The 19,045-nt window shown below is 46.6% G+C and overlaps 8 protein-coding genes across 9 annotated transcripts; 4 read left to right on the top strand and 4 right to left on the bottom strand.

Moving 5' to 3' along the window:
• The first annotated feature begins 317 nt into the window (after positions 1–317).
• Positions 318–2,108, top strand: SPPG_07795 (40S ribosomal protein S3-A). The gene is made up of 5 exons (XM_016755947.1): positions 318–466; positions 843–1,162; positions 1,225–1,345; positions 1,407–1,571; positions 1,640–2,108. The coding sequence occupies exons 1-5, from the start codon at positions 440–442 to the stop codon at positions 1,733–1,735; spliced, it is 729 nt and encodes a 242-aa protein (XP_016605017.1). The 5' UTR covers positions 318–439; the 3' UTR covers positions 1,736–2,108.
• SPPG_09504 (uncharacterized protein) lies at positions 1,899–4,785 on the bottom strand. Its single transcript, XM_016757674.1, has 12 exons — positions 4,146–4,785; positions 3,911–4,058; positions 3,702–3,838; positions 3,547–3,644; positions 3,338–3,482; positions 3,139–3,274; positions 2,959–3,084; positions 2,637–2,893; positions 2,487–2,568; positions 2,297–2,426; positions 2,166–2,231; positions 1,899–2,102 (listed from the first exon to the last, which is right to left on the bottom strand). The coding sequence occupies exons 1-12, from the start codon at positions 4,343–4,345 to the stop codon at positions 1,999–2,001; spliced, it is 1,629 nt and encodes a 542-aa protein (XP_016605016.1). The 5' UTR covers positions 4,346–4,785; the 3' UTR covers positions 1,899–1,998.
• A 1,033-nt stretch (positions 4,786–5,818) lies between these two features.
• Positions 5,819–7,854, top strand: SPPG_09503 (uncharacterized protein). The gene is made up of 8 exons (XM_016757673.1): positions 5,819–5,871; positions 5,986–6,301; positions 6,369–6,419; positions 6,478–6,731; positions 6,803–6,899; positions 6,968–7,257; positions 7,324–7,470; positions 7,542–7,854. Exons 2-8 carry the CDS (start codon positions 6,084–6,086, stop codon positions 7,727–7,729), a joined length of 1,245 nt encoding a protein of 414 aa, XP_016605015.1. The 5' UTR covers positions 5,819–5,871; positions 5,986–6,083; the 3' UTR covers positions 7,730–7,854.
• On the bottom strand, positions 7,694–10,998 carry SPPG_09502 (uncharacterized protein). Its single transcript, XM_016757672.1, has 5 exons — positions 10,581–10,998; positions 9,445–10,510; positions 8,984–9,386; positions 8,686–8,796; positions 7,694–8,622 (listed from the first exon to the last, which is right to left on the bottom strand). The coding sequence occupies exons 2-5, from the start codon at positions 10,506–10,508 to the stop codon at positions 7,831–7,833; spliced, it is 2,370 nt and encodes a 789-aa protein (XP_016605014.1). The 5' UTR covers positions 10,509–10,510; positions 10,581–10,998; the 3' UTR covers positions 7,694–7,830.
• A 154-nt stretch (positions 10,999–11,152) lies between these two features.
• Positions 11,153–14,919, top strand: SPPG_09501. 2 transcript variants are annotated; one of them, XM_016757671.1, is made up of 10 exons: positions 11,153–12,839; positions 12,906–13,184; positions 13,250–13,305; positions 13,397–13,473; positions 13,547–13,658; positions 13,731–13,758; positions 13,830–13,966; positions 14,039–14,392; positions 14,597–14,601; positions 14,664–14,919. In XM_016757671.1, the coding sequence occupies exons 1-10, from the start codon at positions 11,515–11,517 to the stop codon at positions 14,811–14,813; spliced, it is 2,523 nt and encodes an 840-aa protein (XP_016605012.1). In that variant the 5' UTR covers positions 11,153–11,514; the 3' UTR covers positions 14,814–14,919. The 2 variants fall into 2 exon arrangements, with proteins under 2 accessions (XP_016605012.1, XP_016605013.1); XM_016757670.1 differs by having other exon boundaries at positions 14,534–14,601.
• On the bottom strand, positions 14,874–16,866 carry SPPG_07791 (cystathionine beta-synthase). Its single transcript, XM_016755946.1, has 3 exons — positions 16,567–16,866; positions 16,401–16,495; positions 14,874–16,314 (listed from the first exon to the last, which is right to left on the bottom strand). Exons 1-3 carry the CDS (start codon positions 16,685–16,687, stop codon positions 15,058–15,060), a joined length of 1,473 nt encoding a protein of 490 aa, XP_016605011.1. The 5' UTR covers positions 16,688–16,866; the 3' UTR covers positions 14,874–15,057.
• A 135-nt stretch (positions 16,867–17,001) lies between these two features.
• On the top strand, positions 17,002–17,641 carry SPPG_09500 (uncharacterized protein). The gene is made up of 4 exons (XM_016757669.1): positions 17,002–17,055; positions 17,114–17,169; positions 17,231–17,318; positions 17,380–17,641. Exons 1-4 carry the CDS (start codon positions 17,037–17,039, stop codon positions 17,520–17,522), a joined length of 306 nt encoding a protein of 101 aa, XP_016605010.1. The 5' UTR covers positions 17,002–17,036; the 3' UTR covers positions 17,523–17,641.
• Positions 17,642–17,722: 81 nt separating this feature from the next.
• On the bottom strand, positions 17,723–18,325 carry SPPG_07790 (uncharacterized protein; the record flags this gene model as incomplete). Its single annotated transcript, XM_016755945.1, has 2 exons — positions 17,723–18,067; positions 18,143–18,325. The coding sequence occupies 2 exons, from the start codon at positions 18,323–18,325 to the stop codon at positions 17,723–17,725; spliced, it is 528 nt and encodes a 175-aa protein (XP_016605009.1).
• Positions 18,326–19,045: the final 720 nt, after the last annotated feature.

Below are 19,045 nucleotides of genomic sequence, written 5' to 3'. Positions count from 1 at the left end.
GTCTTTGGATTACGTAAAGATCGGAATCTTCATAATCCCCATTTGCCAGGTCCCTAACAGCACATACCGGTAGCCGACCGTTAGCGGTACCGCTGCTATTGATGAAGACCAGATGGACCGCAAGATGACATTCCTGTCAGTCCCTCACTGGTGCACATTTTGCCTTTTTAACGGCTGCGCATTGTGCTAACACCTCGTCATAGTTAGTAAAAGACAAACAGCCTACATCTTCTCATACAAAATTACCGAGACACATCACCATCGCTGGATGTTTGGACTGACACCGGTGTGTTGTTGAACGAAGGCACGCATGATGAGGAAGTCGTTCATGGCCATAATCACGTGATAAACATCACGTGAAAAATTCTTTGAATCTGCGAATAACTAGTTACTGCAGCGGGGACCCGTAACGTTCCCTCTCTTTCGCAACGTCGACGCAATGGCTCAGATTTCCAAGAAGAGAAAGGTAATTAGTTTAGGTCCACGTCTATTGCGCTTGCGTTTTGGCCAGAGGATCTCTGCGACGGGGGGCTGGAAGATGTCGGCAAATGCTGATCAAAGGATGTTGAGGTACCATGCCTGCATGGTTCGGTTAACTGCGAAAAATAGGGAGAGACAAGGATATGGGCGGAACTATGGCAGACCCGAGAATGGCAGAAGGGAGCGATGCTGAATGATGGATTATGAGGCTGGTGGATGAGTGCTGATGGATGGATGGATGGAGCATAGGCTGGATGGATGGATAGAAACTATGTGTGAGGGAGGATCACGTCATGACAGTGAATCCCGATTTGCAATTCATCTAAACCACATTCTGACGCCGTCCCTCCCGTTAACCGTAGTTCGTAGCCGACGGTGTTTTCTTCGCCGAACTCAACGAGTTCCTTACTCGTGAGTTGGCCGAGGAAGGTTACTCAGGTGTTGAGGTCCGCGTCACCCCTGCCCGTACCGAGATCATTATCCGGGCTACTCGTACCCAGAACGTTCTTGGTGAGAAGGGTCGCCGTATCCGCGAGTTGACCTCTGTCGTCCAGAAGAGGTTCAACTTCCCTGAGAACACTGTCGAGCTCTACGCGGAGAAAGTTAACAACCGTGGTCTTTGCGCCATCGCTCAGGCCGAGTCTCTCCGCTACAAGCTTCTTGGTGGTTTGGCTGTGCGGAGGTGGGTATTTCGACTACGGTACTGGACAGGCATGTGATATTGATATGATCGTCTCTATACAGGGCTTGCTACGGTGTCGTCCGTTTTATTATGGAGTCCGGTGCCAAAGGTTGCGAAGTTGTTGTATCTGGTAAGCTCCGTGGTGCCCGTGCAAAGTCTATGAAGTTCGTGGACGGCTTCATGGTGAGTTTGGAAAGTGGATATTGATGAGGTCAATACAATTAACTCATTCATTTTGTAACAGATTCACTCTGGTCAACCCACCCGCGACTACATTGACAACGCTACCCGCCACGTTCTCTTGCGTCAAGGTGTCTTGGGTATTCGGGTGAAGATCATGCTCGAATGGGACCCCACAGGAAAGGTCGGACCCAAGAAGCCACTTCCCGACAACGTCACCATCTTGGAGGTAAAGGAATTTCTGAATTTCCAAAGCTTGCGTCTATCCAAAGGTTAACAGCATCCGTCCATATATAGCCAAAGGAGGAGGACATCCCTGTGCCTGCCCCCATCGCTCTTCCCACTGCCGCCCCCGTCGAACAGAGTGTCGAAGCCCCAGTTGCTACGGCTTAAATTGGGACCATGGAGGGTGGAGTGTTCTTGTATATGGATAGGGAGCTCAATTGATTTTTATACTTTCATTAGTACCCAGACTGCGCGTCAGTAACGCATTTTAGTGATCAAGATTGATGTAGTGCATCACTCAGCAATAGCGCAGGAGCTCGCTTTCATTCCATTAGGTGAAAAAAGCGTATATTCAAAAGCCGCTACCATATACACAAGAAAAAGGGGAGGGATAGTTATACTAAGGCAGAATGGTGAAGATCGCAGAGCTATTAAGCATTGCCTGGTGCTAGGCCCCAGACTCGTATTGTGTGATCGTCTGATGCGGAGGCAAACATATTCCGTTTCGGATTCCAACTAACGCAATTGACGCAACCTACAGCACAATAGCATGAGGTGAGCATGTAGTGGTAATCTCAGTATGGCGTTTTGCCCGTACCTGTATGGCCAGGTAATGATTCGATCAGAACCCCGCGTTCTCGATGCCACACGTACACTAGCGAGTCTACACAATGGAATGATAGTCAACGAACCACTGCCAGAATATGATTGATGAAAGTGTTGGAATACCTTCGCTCCCACTCAGAACAAAATTTTGATGAAGTCCACCAAAACATGATCTAATGACAAATCGTCCCTGTTTTTGACCAACATATTTGCGGACGAGACGCTTTTCTTCCAGGTCCCACAAATGAACCTCCTGGAATGGAGTGTGAGTTTTCGGACGGACACAAGGCGTCTTCATACTACCACATCGTACCTGTATCGAGAGATTGACCAACACATGCTGACAGTCATCGGCAATACTCACGGACGTGATAGAATCTGTTTCGGGGAGCGCACTTTATAAACCCGCAATATCCATCAGTTAAAAAGCTATAGGTCAAACGTCAAGACGTACGAAACATACCCAATCTCAGATTTATCCAGCAAATTATAGATTCGAATCTTCTTCTCAGATATGGCTAGCATAATATTTCCGTCCTTGGCCACCGCCAGATCTGTCACGCGTACCCCAGACCATTTGTGCACAAGTTCGCCCTCGAGATTCCACAGGTAAATGTGTTTGTCGACGCTCCCGGAAACGAAATGCTTCCCATCTGGAAGCCAGGCGCAAGATGTCACCGTGTCTGTATGTCGAGAGAAGGTGCTTATGCAGCCTCCCGTCTAAAAATGAGGAAAATGTTGAGTAAATAGGTTTGCCTCCTATGCCGTAATATAAGCCAACGTACTTTGGGATCCCAAACTTTGAGCGAATTATCGTTGGACCCGGTCAAAAGCAAACTGTCATCCGGACTCCATGCCAGAAACGAAATTGCATTTGTATGTCCGGCCAGAATGTGGACTAGTTTCCATTCCTTTTATGGGACGTCAGTCAAGTGCCATTGGTTGATCACAAAAAGAAGACTCACCCCCACACTCCAAATAACCGCGGTCATATCCTTTGAAGCCGAAGCCAGATAATTGCCGTCATGAGAAAATGCAAGGAACCAGACTTCATCGGCGTGCTCTTCAAAGATGTGAGTTGTGATGCACGGAAATCGGTTCCTGTGGCACATAAAGTGAATCCTTTGTAGAAAGTGTAACCTTTGAACTGTGTTAATTAGGTACCTATCACAAGAATGGTCCACGTACAACGAGGTCGACTCCTCGGACACGTTGTGATACAGGCAGTTCATCTTTTGTAATTGGATCGCTTGATCCAGTAGAATATCGAGACGACGCTCCGGTATCATTATAGCAGAAGGGATATGTTCTGAGTGTACAACAACGGAAAAGTTAAGGTATAGTGCATATTCGCTCGTCCATTGTTGGCTTACTTTGCAGTTTGCTTAAAAGTATTGCACGCGACTTTCCGTCAGCTCCGTCCCAGTTTGCTTTTGATCGCAGTGTGTCGATATCAGTGCACATAATGAAGCTTTGGTTGACTCTGAGTTAGCGTGGAGTATCCACCAGAATCCATTATCATTCGTACCTCGAAAGCTCATGAAGCCTGTGTAAATTGATGTTTATAGGCGCCAATTCTTGCCGTAAGACAGCCAACGCTTTCTTCGTTTTTTGCTGCTCTAATAACTCCAAGTATTTCTGCTCGCGGATGAGAAACTTGATGGTCTTTTGAAAAGATACAATTATAAGTTGACATTTGATTTACAAAGTCTAGCCGCGTGCTGACTTGGACTCCACCTGAAAGTCTTGTGCGTCAATATCCAAGATCGGCAATAGATCTTCCACTGCTTCCCAGCTTCCTGACAGCACTCCTTGGCGAAATTGGCTTACAGCTGGTGACTCCAGGCTGTATCCGGATTCACGTTGAACTGTTTCTGCAGAATCTCTACAATATTGAGAGTTGTGACCACATGTTCAGTTGATCGGGTGCGGAAGTTCTCCAGGCTCAGGCGTCCTGATGCTAGCTGCTTACCTGAGGCCTAAATCTTGCAGCGACTGGATTATAAGGCGCACCAATTCCTCTTGTCTTTGACTCTTTGGCAGCCCTCTTGCCTTCCCGTTACTAACTGCCTCCCCACGCAAATACCCATTTGCGGCGCCAGTAGGTGATACTGCGTTGATCTTCATGTCAGCCGGCTCTCCCAGGATGTCCTCACTGCCGTCAAGTCTCATGCGTTTGCTTTCACGCGTACCCGACTGTCCAACAGCGCTGAAAGCGCTGGAGGCAGCGAAATCGGTTCCGGAATTAAGCTCCGGCGAACCGATGTCCTCCGAGTCGTTTTCCTGATATCTGCGCTTTTGGCCGCCGGAACCTGCGGACGCCAGGATTGGTGCTGTATTTCCCCAGTAAAATGCCCAGGGGGTGGGCAGAGTTCAAGCAGTTTATATCAGGAGAATATCCGAGCAGTTTACAACGCCGCAGCGGAGTCGGTCTGGAGAACAATTTCAAGCGGAATGTCTCGGTGGCAGCCCAATTAAGTCTCCTTTCAAGTAGATTCCGCGCACCTTTTCAAACTGCGATGCGCAAGAGAGTGCAGTAGGTCCGTCCTGGCTTGTTTCCGTTCCGCAAATAAGGCTGTCTGGCTGGGATGATGTGGAGGGAAACTAGTGTTATCTTGACTGCATATTGGGACAGTCTGGTTTAGGGATGACTAATTGGTTTGCTTCTTATGGACCCGGATGCATTCCAAATTCTATTTATGGCTGTGCCTCCTACTCTATGCTGGAACCTGGATGCATTGCATGTGTTGTGGTGACGTTTTCATGGTTTGATGGACGGTTTGCCGCGGCCCCAAAAGCCTTTGTGAAGCACAGCGCCTGGCGGACAAGGCGGAAAGCAAAACAACGTCGTCGAAATGCTTGGTTTTCAACGTGCATTGCAACGGCTGACCTGCCGCCTGTTTGCGAGTAGAAACCTCAACCCTCCCCTAAAAAAGGGTCAACCTTATTGAGTGAAAGAGTCCCGTGCGCGATCCGAACACGGAAATGGGGCAGATGACGGACACTCATTACTTTATCATCCCCGTGATCTTTCGTAAGACAACTCCGACCAGCAAGACTTGCAGTAATGAACATTTGGATTTTACTGCGAACCAGTTGGTGAATTCACACAGCTGCCACATTGCAAACTATTTCAAGTATGAATGAATGTGGATGGTTCGGGCCTATTTGGTAGTATAGTAGATCAAAGATAATAGAGAACCAATGATAGAACAGTGAGAGTAAGGGCAATATAGGAGAAATTCTTTGTTCCTAAAAGTTTTTTTAAACGAGAGTAGACCAAGTTATTTAGTGCATAATGAAGCGTATGTTTGTTCAAAGGTACATTGTTGCACTTGGTCGGGAGGCAGTTTAATGTCACGAGTGTCTCCGAGGTAGTCCACGGGAATGCGATGCGCTACCCGAGGGACAATTGCACTGAAATCGCTTTTAGCGCCTTCAGAAATAAAACATAATTAAGGGTCATCATCCACATCCCTTTCCGTCTATTTGGAATGTTAGCCAGCCAATCTCGCGAAACATTGAAATGTCTAAAAGTCGTCATTAATGGGAACTCCCGAAAAGCAATAAGGGACGTTCTGCTTGTACTGCCTATTTTGAAGATCCTCGAGACCCAAATATTTCTCGTTTTTGCAGAATTCTTGGCCCAACTGTCGCTGAGTGTCTGAAACGTGTTTTCGCCTATTCTTGGACTGAAGGTAACTATTCATAGATATCCCTGACATTTGGTTCTCGGCTGACGGATGCAGAAAGTAATGGTAACGTGCAGCTAAATGACTTCTGCCGGTCGTACCAACAAAATATTTCGAAAGTCACGACACCATTGAATGGCCATAAGCTACAGACAACCCCACTCGTTCCGAATTCCTAGTTCCCAATTCCTTTCTCGTTCAGACCACCAAATTTCAGCATGGCTGATGCAACAGACTGGATCGGCATACCATACGAGCGCACTTTGACCTCGCTTCAAAAAACCCACGATTCCATTGGTGTCATCCTGCATTCCGGGGCTCTCTTGATTGCAATCTTCAATTTCACCCTATTCATCACATCGTCAGATTTACGGACAGGGGCGACAAAATGGCACAACTGGATTATCTTTTACATTGGCATTGGAGACTTATTTTTGCAAGTATTCGTTCGTGAATCGGTAGCCATTTCTAGTCATCCGCATCCTAACAACTTGCTCTAACAGGAATGTTTTTCAACTTGGCGCCGTATTGGACATGCTACGGTCCGGAAAATGGTACTCTCTTAAATATCCAATGCTACCAGTTACATATGGCTTATTTACATCTTGGCAGGCGTCTATCAGACAGCTGGTGTCAATTTCAGGGATTCATGAGTTGCGTGGGGGGCTTCATCTCAATCCTCGGCATTGGTCTTCTTACTCAAGAGCGCAGCCACACCATTCTGATGGGCAAAAAGTGGACCGGACTACTTACCGGCTGTGGGATCACTTTGTGTACCGTTACGTCCATTATCCTGGCTAGCATCTACTTCGCGAGTGGGAATAAGTATGCTGTTCAAGAAGCGGGTATATATTGCTGCCCAGATTGTGAGTATCTTCTCCAGAAACTTTATAACGGAGGGATTGCAGGGATTGTAATTGATGAAGCTCTTCACCAGGGGGCAGCGTGCTTCGTCCGCAACCTCATCCAGTCGTGAATCGGAGGCTCACGGTCATCCTCGGTATGGTTGCGGTGCTGTCAATGTTGAATGTAGGGTAAGTAAAACCCTGGCGATATTCAAAAATGTCTACTAGCAACTATTCAATGATGACGATTCGTTTAGAGTGACATATACAGCGATCTGGCTCATAGTACGCAAAGCTGCCCGCAAGTTGGGAGGCATCCAAACAAACGATAAAAAGAAACGCGACGGAAATAGTACTAGCGCCAGTGTCCCGCAGAACCAAAGTGCCAGCGCTCATCAGAACTCAAATATGGTTGCAAACACCAGTAGGGACGACATATCAAGACCGAGCGAGTCGCAGATAGGCGGGCAAAGTCGACTTGCAGAGACCAAGATTGCGCTATCAAAGAATGATCTTTCAATTCAGAGAATTGGGAAATTAGAATCTCGTAAGGTCCATGTTGAACACAATGCCACATGGATAATCCACTGAACACAGCTTTGCGTTCCGTTAGAGGTGGCAAGAAAGTGCGCCATCATGGTCATCTGCTTCACGATGATGTGGTTGCCAAACACAGTCAAGATGATATATAGCGGCATTAATCACGAACCAGTATCGAATAAATTTGACATGTACGCTTCTATCCTTGCTGTGTCTCCAGGTGAGCAGAGATGTGACTATGATCTTAAAGCGACGCATTAATCCAACATTTTTCCACATCAATCTTTCCAGGAATATTCAACCCCTTGGTAAATTTCTTCATTGATCCTAGGTGGAATAAGGCTAGCAAGGATTTACTTGCAAAAATCGGGCGTAGAATACAGGGCGGATACAGATCGGTGGCAAAATCATGTCGGAGGTCAATCACCGGGATTAGATCATTACTGGGTAACGTGGCCAAGTCCCCAGAGGATGGGTGAAGCACATTTGATGTATTTTCCAGCTAGAATTGCTTAAAACGCACGTCAGCGTTGGGCGTTCTTATACCTAGTGGCTTCTATATAGATATTTTGATATACAATCATCTACCTGTCACATCCTTCACTACCCATCCACCCCCAGGTCGACCTTTTGTTCCACCCATACATTTTCGTCGCTTTTTAAGCTGTTGAGGTGCTGGTGGTGCCTCAAAACGTTGGTCCTCACCGTCTTCCTCACTTTGACTATCTACTACACCAAACTCATTTGGCTCCTCCCCGCTGTCTGAATGCTCGTCGTCCATCGCGGCATGTTCCTTCAAAAGCTCCACCATGATTCGCAACCGGCTTGCCACGGCCTCCAACTCCTTCAGCTCACCAACTTCTTTCATCTCTCTGAAAGACTTTGCAAGGGACACATTGTTGTCATCAGTGGTGGCCGTGCTCTCTCTCAGATTCTCCATGAAACTACTTTCGAGGACCACGGTGGGACCGTCTGCGTATTTGATGCCCTTCTCCTTCTTCTTCTTCAGTATCGACGCAATGGAACCAGGTATCTCCGCCGCGGGGACCAAATGGAACCGTGGGTTTCCGACAATCGCTGGTTGGGGATCAAATGCGGTGAGAAAATCTCTTGGTGGTAAAGCAAGATTGCTGGGGAGGGGTTTGTGGACGTTGGTGACATGAGCGGTGCCTTTCTGGGTAATAGCAATCGTGGATGTGACGTGTTTGGCGAGAGAGGAAACAGTGGGATGATAGTGTTGCATAAAGAGCGTCATTTCCCATAGATTGGTAGCGAAGGGATTTGAAAGCTCGGGGTCGTCCAGCATTGGTTGGTAGATACCTGTTCCCAAACGGCCTTCGGCGTCCAGTAGAGACTCTAAACGGGGGAATCGCTAAACAAGGAGGAGAATGTCAGACTGTCCGCAATTATTGACTTAATATAAACAATCACTCACGATGATGAGGGAACGAATAATGGCCAGACATGCTAAAACGGCATTTGCAGGGAGATGAAGGGCCACGATTGCAAGTCGCTTAACGAAAGCTGCTACGCGTTCGGCGGGCACCTATTAATTGAGTCCATCATATTAGCAGCGTATACAATTCAAGAACATGCCCATCGACCTCATTGAAAGCTCTCAGTAGGAACAATTTGGGAGATCATGTCTCCCAAAATCATGAGTGATGTCATTATCCCATTGTCATCATCGAGCCTTGTCTGAAAGCCAACATCGAGAAAAAGTAATAACTCACCTGTCGCTTCTTATAAAAGAGCAATTCGAACCCTTGCAACGCCAGCTCAATTTCGCTACCCGATCGGTTCTCAATATGCACAAGCGTCGATGACTTTGCCTTTTGTGCCCGCCTTTTTGTCGTAGCTGCTGTACCGGCTACCGCGAGCGCTGCCTCCGGGTTCATAGGTAAGCGCATCAGCTGTGTGTACATGGAGTTGTAAAAGTCTTTCAAGTCCAGATTAAGGGCTTCACCCTGGCCACTGAGAAGTTGAAAAGCTGCAATAACGCAGTGAAATGCACTTCGGGTGTCTGCTTCTGATGCGACATCTCCCGCAAGATATTGCTGATATTGTTCAAAAGATATCCTTTTCAAAACGTTCAGCAAGTCGGCAAAAAATTCGACATTGATAAGATGTGCGAATCTGCGGAGAGGACGGTTTAGCTATGGGTCTGAGTATACCGACGGCTTTCTCAATGTACCTTGCGAGCCCCTCCAACACAGCAGGCAGCAATGGAGATGCCTGTGCGTTCTTCAATATCCGAAAATACGTCAAAAACACAAATTTCAATGTCTCCGTGTGTCGTTTCTTCACTTCCTCTCGATCGTAAACTGCCTCAGCCTCCTTAAACTCCTTTTCAATCTCCTTGTTGTGCTTTTCAATCTTTCGCTTTTTGCGTGATACGTGTTTCTCGGTGCTTTTTCTCTTGTTAGAAGCTCTGTCCTTGGTCCCTCGCTCCTTTTCCACAGGCTGATCATTCCCAGCAGCAAGATCCTGGTTCAACCTTAGGTGTAGAAATGTCCTCAGCACCTCCTCTTGCACATTGAAGTGTTTGGCTTTGATTGCCTTAGCAATAAGTTTCACCGCTTCGAGGCTCACTTCGCCGGATTCATCATTGTCAAAGAGAGTACAAAGCGCATTGCAGCAGATGACAGCGACTTCTGGTGGGGTTTTGAGAGTCATACGAGCAACGACCGCAGTCAATAGGTTGAGCCGAAAGTTAAAGTGTGTTACAGATGTGAGTAGGTCCGCCATGCACTGGATTGCGATGACGAGGAGGGCCTTGTCAGAGTCGGATGATTTGAGGGACGCTTGAACAGTGTTTTCAAGGATCTGAAGGTAGGCTTGGTAATTAGCGAGCAAGGTTTCTTCATATTGCCTCAGCCGTTTAACATCCTTTGACACTTTCATGGTTTGCTCTTCTTCCGTCAACTGACGAATACGGTAGCCCGGGATGATATCCTTGTATACAGCGAGCTGGGTCAACAAGGCCAGTTTTTTGATTTGGACGTCTTTGTCACCACCAATTTGTCGAAGATTCTTTAGATGTGCGATATGCTTTTCGGGATCTTCGATGATGGTCGACGCAATCTCCGCCAATTTCTCCTGAGCGTCGACCAGTCGTCCGGCCCGGCTTTTTGGTTGCGCCTTTGGTTGAGTATCGTTTGATTCATTCTTCGGTGCCTTTGGCTTTTCCACCCTTTCCTTTTTGGCAACGGGTGGTAGATCCACTTCTTCATCACTCTCTTCATCCTCCGGCTTCATGTCTAGATTTTGACTATCAGTTCCCCTGGTACGAGAGCGAAAACAAAGATCCACGCTCTTGGAGAAACGTACCTACCTGCTTCTTCAATAACAACAACTTGTTGCGCTCTCAGCTGGCCATCTTCGCCTCTAACTGGTAATCTCGTCTTTCCTTCTTCCTTCCAGTCCCGCTTCAGAGGGCGCGGTCGCTGCTCATAGGACGCTTCTAAGTCAGAATGATCCTGTTCGTCAATGTCAGAGACGGACTCGCCAGTAGATATGCGAAATTTTCCTTTGGCCCGCATTATGGCGTCCGGTCCTTCCAAGACCTCATTGCGAGTCAGCTCTTCTGGATTGAGGTTTGTCAAGAAGCTTGTGAACGAGCCATACTCCTCCAGGAGGCCCATGTCCTCGTCTGAAAGAAAAACATCTTGTTCCTCTTCGTGGGGGGCAAGTTTGGAAGGGTTTGGGGTCTTCCGCCAATGTGTCTTTTTCCTCATACTTGCTCGTGAATGGAGCAATTGCAATGAATGTAAGATTGCAGCGAAAGTCAAAAATAAAGAAAGGCAACGTCATATAATTTGGCCAATCAGGCGAGTTGGCTTACATAAACAGTCGGAACTGGACGATGAGCAAAGGTGCAATATGTCAAACACAGCGAATATAGCAGGGTTAACAACTAATGCACTGACATAAAGAGAGTGTACTGTTAAGAAGGATCCATATATTGGCAAGCGAAGTGTTGAGCTATTCTCAGGAAAGGTTCTCTTTGAAAATTTCCGGGGTAACGGGGCTTCTGATCGCGACGATACCCTTGAAGAAAATACCTACCCAGTCTTACACTTTGGTGATGATTATTCAAGAGAATACGGGCCTTCAGTAACTTGGACTATCACTACAAAAGTTCAGTCACCCTAACCTCAAAAACCCCACATAGAATCACCCGAAGCGGGGTAAATACGCGCTTCCCCAAAAAACCAAATATAGCTTGCCTCATCCCCAAGTCCGCACTGGTAGGACGCGAACGATGGGAGAAGCGAACGATGGGACTGCTGGCCACGCCCATCGCAAGATGGTTTCCCTCCCTACTATTCTGGGAGGGCAGTCCTTTCGATCCGAACAAGGACTCGTGTTGAATCAAAAGGCGATCCTCTCAGCACCGGATATTACCAGAGTGGATTTTGTCATTGCTGGACCTGGCATCGGGACAACGAGAACTTCTTCGGTCTCTGAGACAGATAGTCGACGGGAAGTCTCACAGACACATGGCGGACAGCATGGATCCCGGAGCAACAACTCATCCAGACGGCCCACATTTCAGGGAAAAGCTGCAATGGTCAACTCAGTCCAAAAGCGAATGTCAGCTGTGGATGTGAGCCAATTAGGAATATTCAAAAGCAGTAGCGCTCGGTCCAGCGTCGTATCCGAGGTTGCCGCCGCTCTTGCTGCGTCAAGTGAATTTTCCGTTCCAAATTCCGAGCGGCCCACCATTCTTATGTATCCTCGTAAAGAGGTTCTAATGACTTCGACCAGCTCTTTGACCAAAGGGTCTTCAAGACACGGAAGCGTCGCCTCCGTTAACACTAACAGGGTAGGAAGTATGGGTAGGGTTGCTTCATACAGCAACGTAAAGGGTGCAGCTGGCATGCGCGCCGCTTCAACCAGCTTGAGGAGTGGATTGTCAGTCAGCGCTAGTGTAGGAGCACTAGCAGCTAGCGCAAGCGCTCGAAGCTTGGCCAGTAAACGCGAAGCCCAAGACAAGATAGGATCGACTGGACGAGCATTCCGACATGCGTCAACAGGATATGTTTCCACTCCCTATGGATCCGCACCAGCTTCGGCATCAAGTGGACTCGCCGCCGGCGGGTCAAAACGCTCGTCCCTTCGTCCACCATCTGAATCCGATATCCCCGAAGTCCCGGACGCTGATAAATATCCTCAAGCTTTAGAGCAACCCTTGGAGGATACACGAATCCTCTCCACCGACGAATCCCACCATCAACCGCGTTCTCCTTCCCCAGGAATATTCGAAAGTCGACCCATATCTGTCGTTGGTGACATTGACGATAGCTATCGGAATAATCCCGACTATTATGAATACCTCATGCTTTGTCAACGACACGCAAGCTCCAATTTCATACACAAGATCGATTCATCGGAAGTAGTATGGAAAAATGAAGCGGCACAGGTGAAGATGATTGGGAGATATCTCCTTGGCGATCAAATTGGGAAAGGATCGTTTGGAAAAGTCAAGGAAGGGCTATGCTCCGAAACGCTTCAACGCGTTGCAGTCAAGATTATAAATAAAAAGCGGTTGAGGAAGATGCAGGGAGGTATAGAGGGTGTTATAAGGTTCGCATTTATGCAAACGTTTTCAGATTCGTTTTTCATTCTAAACGAAACGGAAAATTCAATTAGAGAAATCAAGCTCCTGCGTCGACTAAAGCACCGTAACACGATAACTCTCATCGACGTCTACTGCAAAGTAGAAGATGAAGACAGCAACGTTGCAGTATTCAACTGGTTTTCGACCATTGAAGAAGAACCCATTACCTGGCGCTTTGAGGATGGAACCGCAGATGATCGTAGTGTGGAGATTTTAAAGTGGTACCTGGTGTTTGAGTATTGTCCTTGTTCGCTCCAGGTATTGCTGGAGCAATCCGACGGGAATCGGTTGCCGGTTCCAAGGGCGCATTGGTAAGTGGTGAGGTTTCGTTCATTGTTTGGTGCATATTGAGTTGAAATTCTGATGAACATGGCAGGTATTTCGTACAACTTATGGAAGGATTGAGTTACCTTCATTCTCAAGGAGTTATACGTATGTACCAAAAGTTTTCAAATCAGAATATTTCAACCATCCTTCAAAGCTCAATTGAATAATAATGTACATCACCACAAAACAAATACAGATCGGGATATCAAACCAGGCAACATGCTTATCACACCCGACAACGTGCTGAAAATATCCGATTTCGGGATTGCCGAGGTACGGATATCTCTTTTTTTAAACATAATATGTCGGTTACTCTTTTATTGATCGAATTCTTTTTTGAGATTAGCAATTTTCGGGGTACGATGGATCACCAATGAACGTAACGTCGTTTGCTGGGACCCATCAGTTCCTTTCGCCTGAAATTGCGGAAGGAGCTCTCTCGTTTTCTGGGGAAAAAGGTTCGAGCGGTTATTTTTGCATTTGCAGTTGCATCTCGTTCTTTTGGTTTAACAGCTAGTTATTCATCGCAGTGGACGTATGGGCATGTGGTATCACACTGTAAGTTGATTTCTCGCAAACGGTTTTTGCCATCTCATCATTTCTAACGTTTGTTTTTTCTTGTTGACCAGATACAACATGCTAACAGGACGATATCCATTTGAATTCGACGAAGATGGCAATCTACTCGTACTATACGAAAAGATCATGGCAGGGGAATTTGACATGCCAAGCGGGTTTGATGACGATCTAAAGGATTTGCTTTATGGCATGTTTTTATTTGTGATATCCACTTTTGAATCACCTCATTAATATCTACGATCATTTTGTTTAAAACTAGGCATGCTTCGTAAAAACCCCGCACACCGCCTAACAACCGACCAAATCCTCTCCCATCCTTGGACACGCACCTTTTTTCACGAATCCCTCAAACCCCCTCCACCCATCCTAACTTACCCAACGCACGCAGATCCCTCCACTCCCACCGAATCATCAAAAAGCACCCCATCACCAACGAAATCAAAGGACCAAAAGGAAAAGGAACAAGGGAACCATCCTACCACGCAGTTTACGCCATGCGAAACGACTTTAATTCCGTATTTGGAAGAATTGTTTGCTGATGAGATTGAAGAGGAGTTGGAGCGGATTGGAAAGGTGGAAGGAGGGAGTGAAACGAATGTTGCCCAATCGACAGGTTGGTATTTCTTTTTGTTTTTTGTTTTGTTTTTTCTTGGGAGGGTGGGATGAATTTCCTTTTCGTCCCTCTTTTTCAACGTTTGTGGTTTTTTTGAGCGACATTCATGAGACTATCCAAACTATTTTTCTAACCACAAAGCGTTCTCCGCATGCCTTTCTTGGTGTTTCGCTTACGACGTTGATCCCTCTGTGATTGTTCCAGACGACGTATGTGCTATTCGTTTTTTCTTCTTCTCGAAATGTAAAACGATTGACATTATTCATTATAGGCATCACCAAATCCCCGCCATCGTAAACGGAGACTAAAACATTGGTTGAAACACATGTTCAGGTCCAGAAATGCTTTATCCTCATCAAAAAAATCGAATGAGGCTTTGAACACGCCGCCAAATTCGCCGACTAAAGCCTCTGCTGCGTGATTTTATTTTGTGTATTTTTTTAATTGGGTTATGTGAATATAGGAGTCGGCTTTTTGTTTTAGGGATATATGATCTTGTGTATGAAATTTGTGAATGTGATATCGGGTGATTGCTAAAATCTGGATTACAACAAAAACTCTTGTGTTTGAATGGGAATCAGACGCTATTCTGTATTGCAAGCTAGCTACACAAAACATAATTTTTTTCTAACATGATCTTGTATCATCTAGACTACTGTTTGCTCCTATCGAGTCCCTACAGCCTCTACTCCAGAATGATGAATCAAGTACCCCAACAAATCCACCTTGGTCACCACATGCCGAACCTGTAGCTCCCCACTCACGTTCTCTGTAACGATCGCTGACGAGTTTGTTTCAAAGAATCTGCTCAAACTCTCCAGGGGCGTCTCTACAGTGAATTCCGTGAATTTCTTGTTTTGTTTAAATGTAAACATGGCTTTTGTTACGGGATCTTCAAGTCTGGCGCGCCCAGAGGCGACTTTGGCGAGGAGGTTTCCTAGAGTTACCAATCCAACAAGCTTACTTGATGTCGAAGAGGTGACGGGGAGCTGGTCAAATCCACGAGATTGCATAACTTGGGCTGCCTCGCGACAGGTGGTCGTTTCAGGGACTGTGACAGCGACCGGGAGATTCAATCCTTTAATGGTTGCACCACCCCATTGGGATTTCTTGTCTGCCTCAATCTTTTCGGTCGTGGCATCGATAAAGCCGTGAGATTTCATCCAATCTTCATTCAAGTGTTTTGTCATGTAGTTCCGGATAGAGTCAGCCAAGAGGACCACGCAGCGTTGTCCAGGTTTCAAACTCTTGGCAGCTTTGATAGCTCCGACGACAGCAGCTCCTGATGATCCACCACAGAGCAATCCCTCTTCGCGAATCAGTCTGCGAGCCATCAAAAAGGACTCTCTGTCATCTGTCTTGATCCATTCGTCCACATACTGTCGATCCAGCACTTCGGGGACAAAATCATAGCCAATACCCTCCACCTGGTAAGAATGGATTCCTTCCTTGTTCAAGGCCTCTGGTTGAGCAAGAATGGAGCCATTCGGGTCAATCCCGACAACCTTCACATTCGGAAACTTTTCTTTCAGCTTTTTCGCGACTCCAGCAATCGTGCCTCCCGTCCCAGCACTTGCCACAAACATATCCACCTGTCCCCCGCACTGAGCAATAATCTCCTCCGCTGTTCCCTCATAATGCGCCAATGGGTTATTCGGGTTCGTATACTGATCTGGGATAAGAGATTCTTTGATTTCAGCGTTCAACCGTCTCGCCACGCCAATGTGCGAATCGGGGGCATCCCACGCTGCTTCAGTAGGTGTACGAATGATTTCCGCGCCAAGGGCTTTAAGAACGTCGACTTTCTCTTGAGACATTTTTTCAGGAAGTGTGATGATGGCGCGGTAGCCTTTCACCGCGGCGGCAAGGGCAAGACCAATTCCTGTGTTGCCAGAAGTAGGTTCGATGAGCGTATATCCGGGCTAAAAAAATAAATCCACAAATACAATGAGTGATTTTTCCCATTATTTCATCAACAGACCACACAAAATGGCCTCTCTCAACATACCTTCAACTTTCCATCCCGTTCAGCAGCTTCCACCATCCTCTTGGCAATACGATCCTTAACTGACCCACCCGCGTTAAAAAACTCGCATTTGGCCACTTAAAAATACATTCTCAATCTCAGCCAAACTAGTACCACAAAAGATGCCGAAACAATCAAAAATACTCACCCAAATCACATTCCAAACCAGCGTCCTTTGTTACCCTGTTCAAACGCACCATGGGCGTACCCCCAATATGCTCAAGGATATTATCCAAGATCTTGCAGCGATCAAAAGAAGTGCTAGCCATGTTTGTTGTTGTAGTGTTGTACGATGCTTGTGCAAGTAAAACCAATGTAGTCGAGATGCTTATATGCCCCGTCGGTATTAAAAATACGACGTGTACAAGCCCGAGCGAGGAATACCACCACAAAAAAAAAACCTAAAAAAAAACACACACTTGCAAGAATAGCCACAGGTGGGGACAACACCCTTCCACGGCTGGGTTTCATTGGCGTGCTTTTCAAATGCAATGAGTAAATGGATTTGAATCGAATATAAACATTTGGGCTAAACTGGTTTGAAACACTGGAATTTGTATCATCATCTCGTAAGTGCTTGCCCAGTTTACAACGTTATCGCTAGTTTTGGCCTTGCGAATGAACATGACACGAAATTGTATGTACATGTTCTTTCTCTTGGGCGCATGTAGTTCCCCCCGACTTAGATTATATAGATTATTGCGATTACTGTGACAGGTCCTTCACCGACACACCCGCATCTCGAGAAAAGGTGGTACATCAAATGGACCGTGCTGCAACATGTTTGGGCATCATACTGACATTATATACAGCATCTAAAGGGAACACAACATCAAAGAATGGTCAAGATTCATTATGCTGCGTATGGGACATTTGGAGTTAGCGTTGGTGAAATTGGAGGTATGTGCAGTCCGCAATTTTCGTGTTGTGTGCGGGATTTTCTGAGGTGGGGTTTTTATAGAGTGGATACCTTACGTACAGCCAACAAGGGCTTTTTGTAAACTTCCGGCGGGGTTTCCTTCTTTGGATAAGGTGCCGCCTAGCTTGCGTCCTCCCCCGCCAGAAGGATGGAAGAACTTGGATCCACCTGTAGAGTGGGGTTGAGCAGTGCAAAGCCATATTCTAGATTTTCTCTATCACTCCTTTTATGAACACACACATGTAAATATCCAACCATTTGCAATTCCTAAAATGCATTTATATTTCAAAAAATCCTAGCATAAGCCTAAACTATTGGCCCAGCAGTTATTCATTCTAAAAAGCATTCAAGTGATGCCGTGAGTAGATACAGAATTTATGACTTGTCAATTGGTTTGTGACTCCCACAGACCATCCATGCTATCATTATATCCAGAAGTCGCATCATTCGACTTGTTCGCCCCAAAAGACGACGTCGACATGTTCATTTCCGGTGGTGGGTCGTATACTCCGTCCTCATGTCGAGTATTCAAGCCCCTATACGCGGCACCATTAGGATCTGATACCCAATTCACGCCCGGTGTGTAATTATCCATGGTGTACGATGAGGGTGAATGGTTGTAGCCTGTCCATGTGGATGTCGAATCAGGCGGGTATTCAGATGGTGGCGATTTGCTGGAATCGTTGGACGAATCGTGGGAAGATACGTATTGAGATGTACGCGAATCGTTCTGATATTCAGTAGGCGAGAAAAGAAGAGTATCAGTGGTGCCCGGGCTGAACTCCCTCAAACATTTGGCAAGTACATGATCAGCCATTCCCCCACTGGTATCCACTCCGCTGTCTTTGCCAAGTTGCTCCTTTCCAAGGATACCCAGTCCGATGACGGGTCCCCATTGTCCTTGATCTTCCAACTCTACTAATGCACCGCGTGCGCCATGCAACTCGTGCGTGTCCAGCACAGTTTTGTCGAGTAAGCTTTGAACCATGTGGCAAAGTTGGGAATGTAGTTTCGCGGCAACGACATAGGTTTTTGCGTGTAGTGCGAGTGCTCGGAGATGGTTTTGCATCGAGAGGTACGTTTCGGCTCGTGGGGAGAGTTTGAGGAATATTACTGCGCACTGGATTTTGTTTTTTTGTTCATAGGTTAGGAAGTGGGGATCCAATCTGATACACAGGTTAGTTTTTCGGATCATACCAGTCCAGAAAGAAAAACAGGAAGAATCGTCCCAGATGCAATATGTGTCAGCGTATCGTCCACGCTCAGGAGGCTTTCTAAAAGTATGCCCATCTCGTCGGTAGCTTGTTGGCAGGCTCGGTAGGCCGCGCCCGTATTTGGCGCTCCCATCGGGTCGGTACGTATTTCTAATTCATGCATGTTAGCTTATCCTGTGTTTGTCATCTACCACTACGTGAACGAATACCAACCAGCCATCACCTCAGGATAATCCACCGAAATCAGTAATGTCAAATAATATATGATAAGGACGGCCGCATGCCAGCATGGCGGGTCCTGGCTAGCCAAATCGACTGAATATGTCACATCATTCTTGCCCTTTAATGATTTGGGAAGTATATTCTGAATCCAGGGTGGAGGTTGTGTACCACTTGTGAAGTCGTTCGTGGGTACTTTGCGCCAAATTTCGGTAGTCGTTTGAGGTGGGTGTCAAAATTGGGGTGATGTCGGAATCCGGGGATTCACTGAGCGA

Source organism: Spizellomyces punctatus, assembly GCF_000182565.1.
Source record: "Spizellomyces punctatus DAOM BR117 chromosome Unknown supercont1.17, whole genome shotgun sequence".
NCBI lineage: Eukaryota > Fungi > Chytridiomycota > Chytridiomycetes > Spizellomycetales > Spizellomycetaceae > Spizellomyces > Spizellomyces punctatus.
Note: the sequence above shows the minus strand (reverse complement) of the source record. Positions and strands in the feature narration are given on the sequence as shown.

Excerpts from the sequence above, each read along its gene's own strand:
- SPPG_07791 (XM_016755946.1), bottom strand. The coding sequence starts at position 16,687 with ATGGCTAGCACTTCTTTTGATCGCTGCAAGATCTTGGATAATATCCTT. Across the intron at positions 16,496-16,566 it reads TGGTTTGGAATGTGATTTGG|TGGCCAAATGCGAGTTTTTT; the intron begins GTGAGTATTTTT and ends TGTATTTTTAAG. Across the intron at positions 16,315-16,400 it reads AACGGGATGGAAAGTTGAAG|CCCGGATATACGCTCATCGA; the intron begins GTATGTTGAGAG and ends TTATTTTTTTAG.
- SPPG_09502 (XM_016757672.1), bottom strand. The coding sequence starts at position 10,508 with ATGAAGCCGGAGGATGAAGAGAGTGATGAAGAAGTGGATCTACCACCC. Across the intron at positions 8,797-8,983 it reads TCTTTTATAAGAAGCGACAG|GTGCCCGCCGAACGCGTAGC; the intron begins GTGAGTTATTAC and ends CTCAATTAATAG. Across the intron at positions 8,623-8,685 it reads TTATTCGTTCCCTCATCATC|CGATTCCCCCGTTTAGAGTC; the intron begins GTGAGTGATTGT and ends CTCCTTGTTTAG.
- SPPG_09500 (XM_016757669.1), top strand. Across the intron at positions 17,170-17,230 it reads CACCCGCATCTCGAGAAAAG|CATCTAAAGGGAACACAACA; the intron begins GTGGTACATCAA and ends CATTATATACAG. Across the intron at positions 17,319-17,379 it reads TAGCGTTGGTGAAATTGGAG|AGTGGATACCTTACGTACAG; the intron begins GTATGTGCAGTC and ends GGGTTTTTATAG.
- SPPG_09503 (XM_016757673.1), top strand. The coding sequence starts at position 6,084 with ATGGCTGATGCAACAGACTGGATCGGCATACCATACGAGCGCACTTTG. Across the intron at positions 6,302-6,368 it reads GGCATTGGAGACTTATTTTT|GAATGTTTTTCAACTTGGCG; the intron begins GCAAGTATTCGT and ends TTGCTCTAACAG. Across the intron at positions 7,471-7,541 it reads TATCCTTGCTGTGTCTCCAG|GAATATTCAACCCCTTGGTA; the intron begins GTGAGCAGAGAT and ends CAATCTTTCCAG.
- SPPG_07795 (XM_016755947.1), top strand. The coding sequence starts at position 440 with ATGGCTCAGATTTCCAAGAAGAGAAAG. Across the intron at positions 467-842 it reads AGATTTCCAAGAAGAGAAAG|TTCGTAGCCGACGGTGTTTT; the intron begins GTAATTAGTTTA and ends CGTTAACCGTAG. Across the intron at positions 1,346-1,406 it reads AGTTCGTGGACGGCTTCATG|ATTCACTCTGGTCAACCCAC; the intron begins GTGAGTTTGGAA and ends ATTTTGTAACAG.
- SPPG_09501 (XM_016757670.1), top strand. The coding sequence starts at position 11,515 with ATGGGAGAAGCGAACGATGGGACTGCTGGCCACGCCCATCGCAAGATG. Across the intron at positions 13,185-13,249 it reads CCGGTTCCAAGGGCGCATTG|GTATTTCGTACAACTTATGG; the intron begins GTAAGTGGTGAG and ends TGAACATGGCAG. Across the intron at positions 13,967-14,038 it reads TCTAAAGGATTTGCTTTATG|GCATGCTTCGTAAAAACCCC; the intron begins GCATGTTTTTAT and ends GTTTAAAACTAG.
- SPPG_09504 (XM_016757674.1), bottom strand. The coding sequence starts at position 4,345 with ATGAGACTTGACGGCAGTGAGGACATCCTGGGAGAGCCGGCTGACATG. Across the intron at positions 4,059-4,145 it reads CTGCAAGATTTAGGCCTCAG|AGATTCTGCAGAAACAGTTC; the intron begins GTAAGCAGCTAG and ends TCAATATTGTAG. Across the intron at positions 3,645-3,701 it reads AGGCTTCATGAGCTTTCGAG|CTTCATTATGTGCACTGATA; the intron begins GTACGAATGATA and ends AGTCAACCAAAG.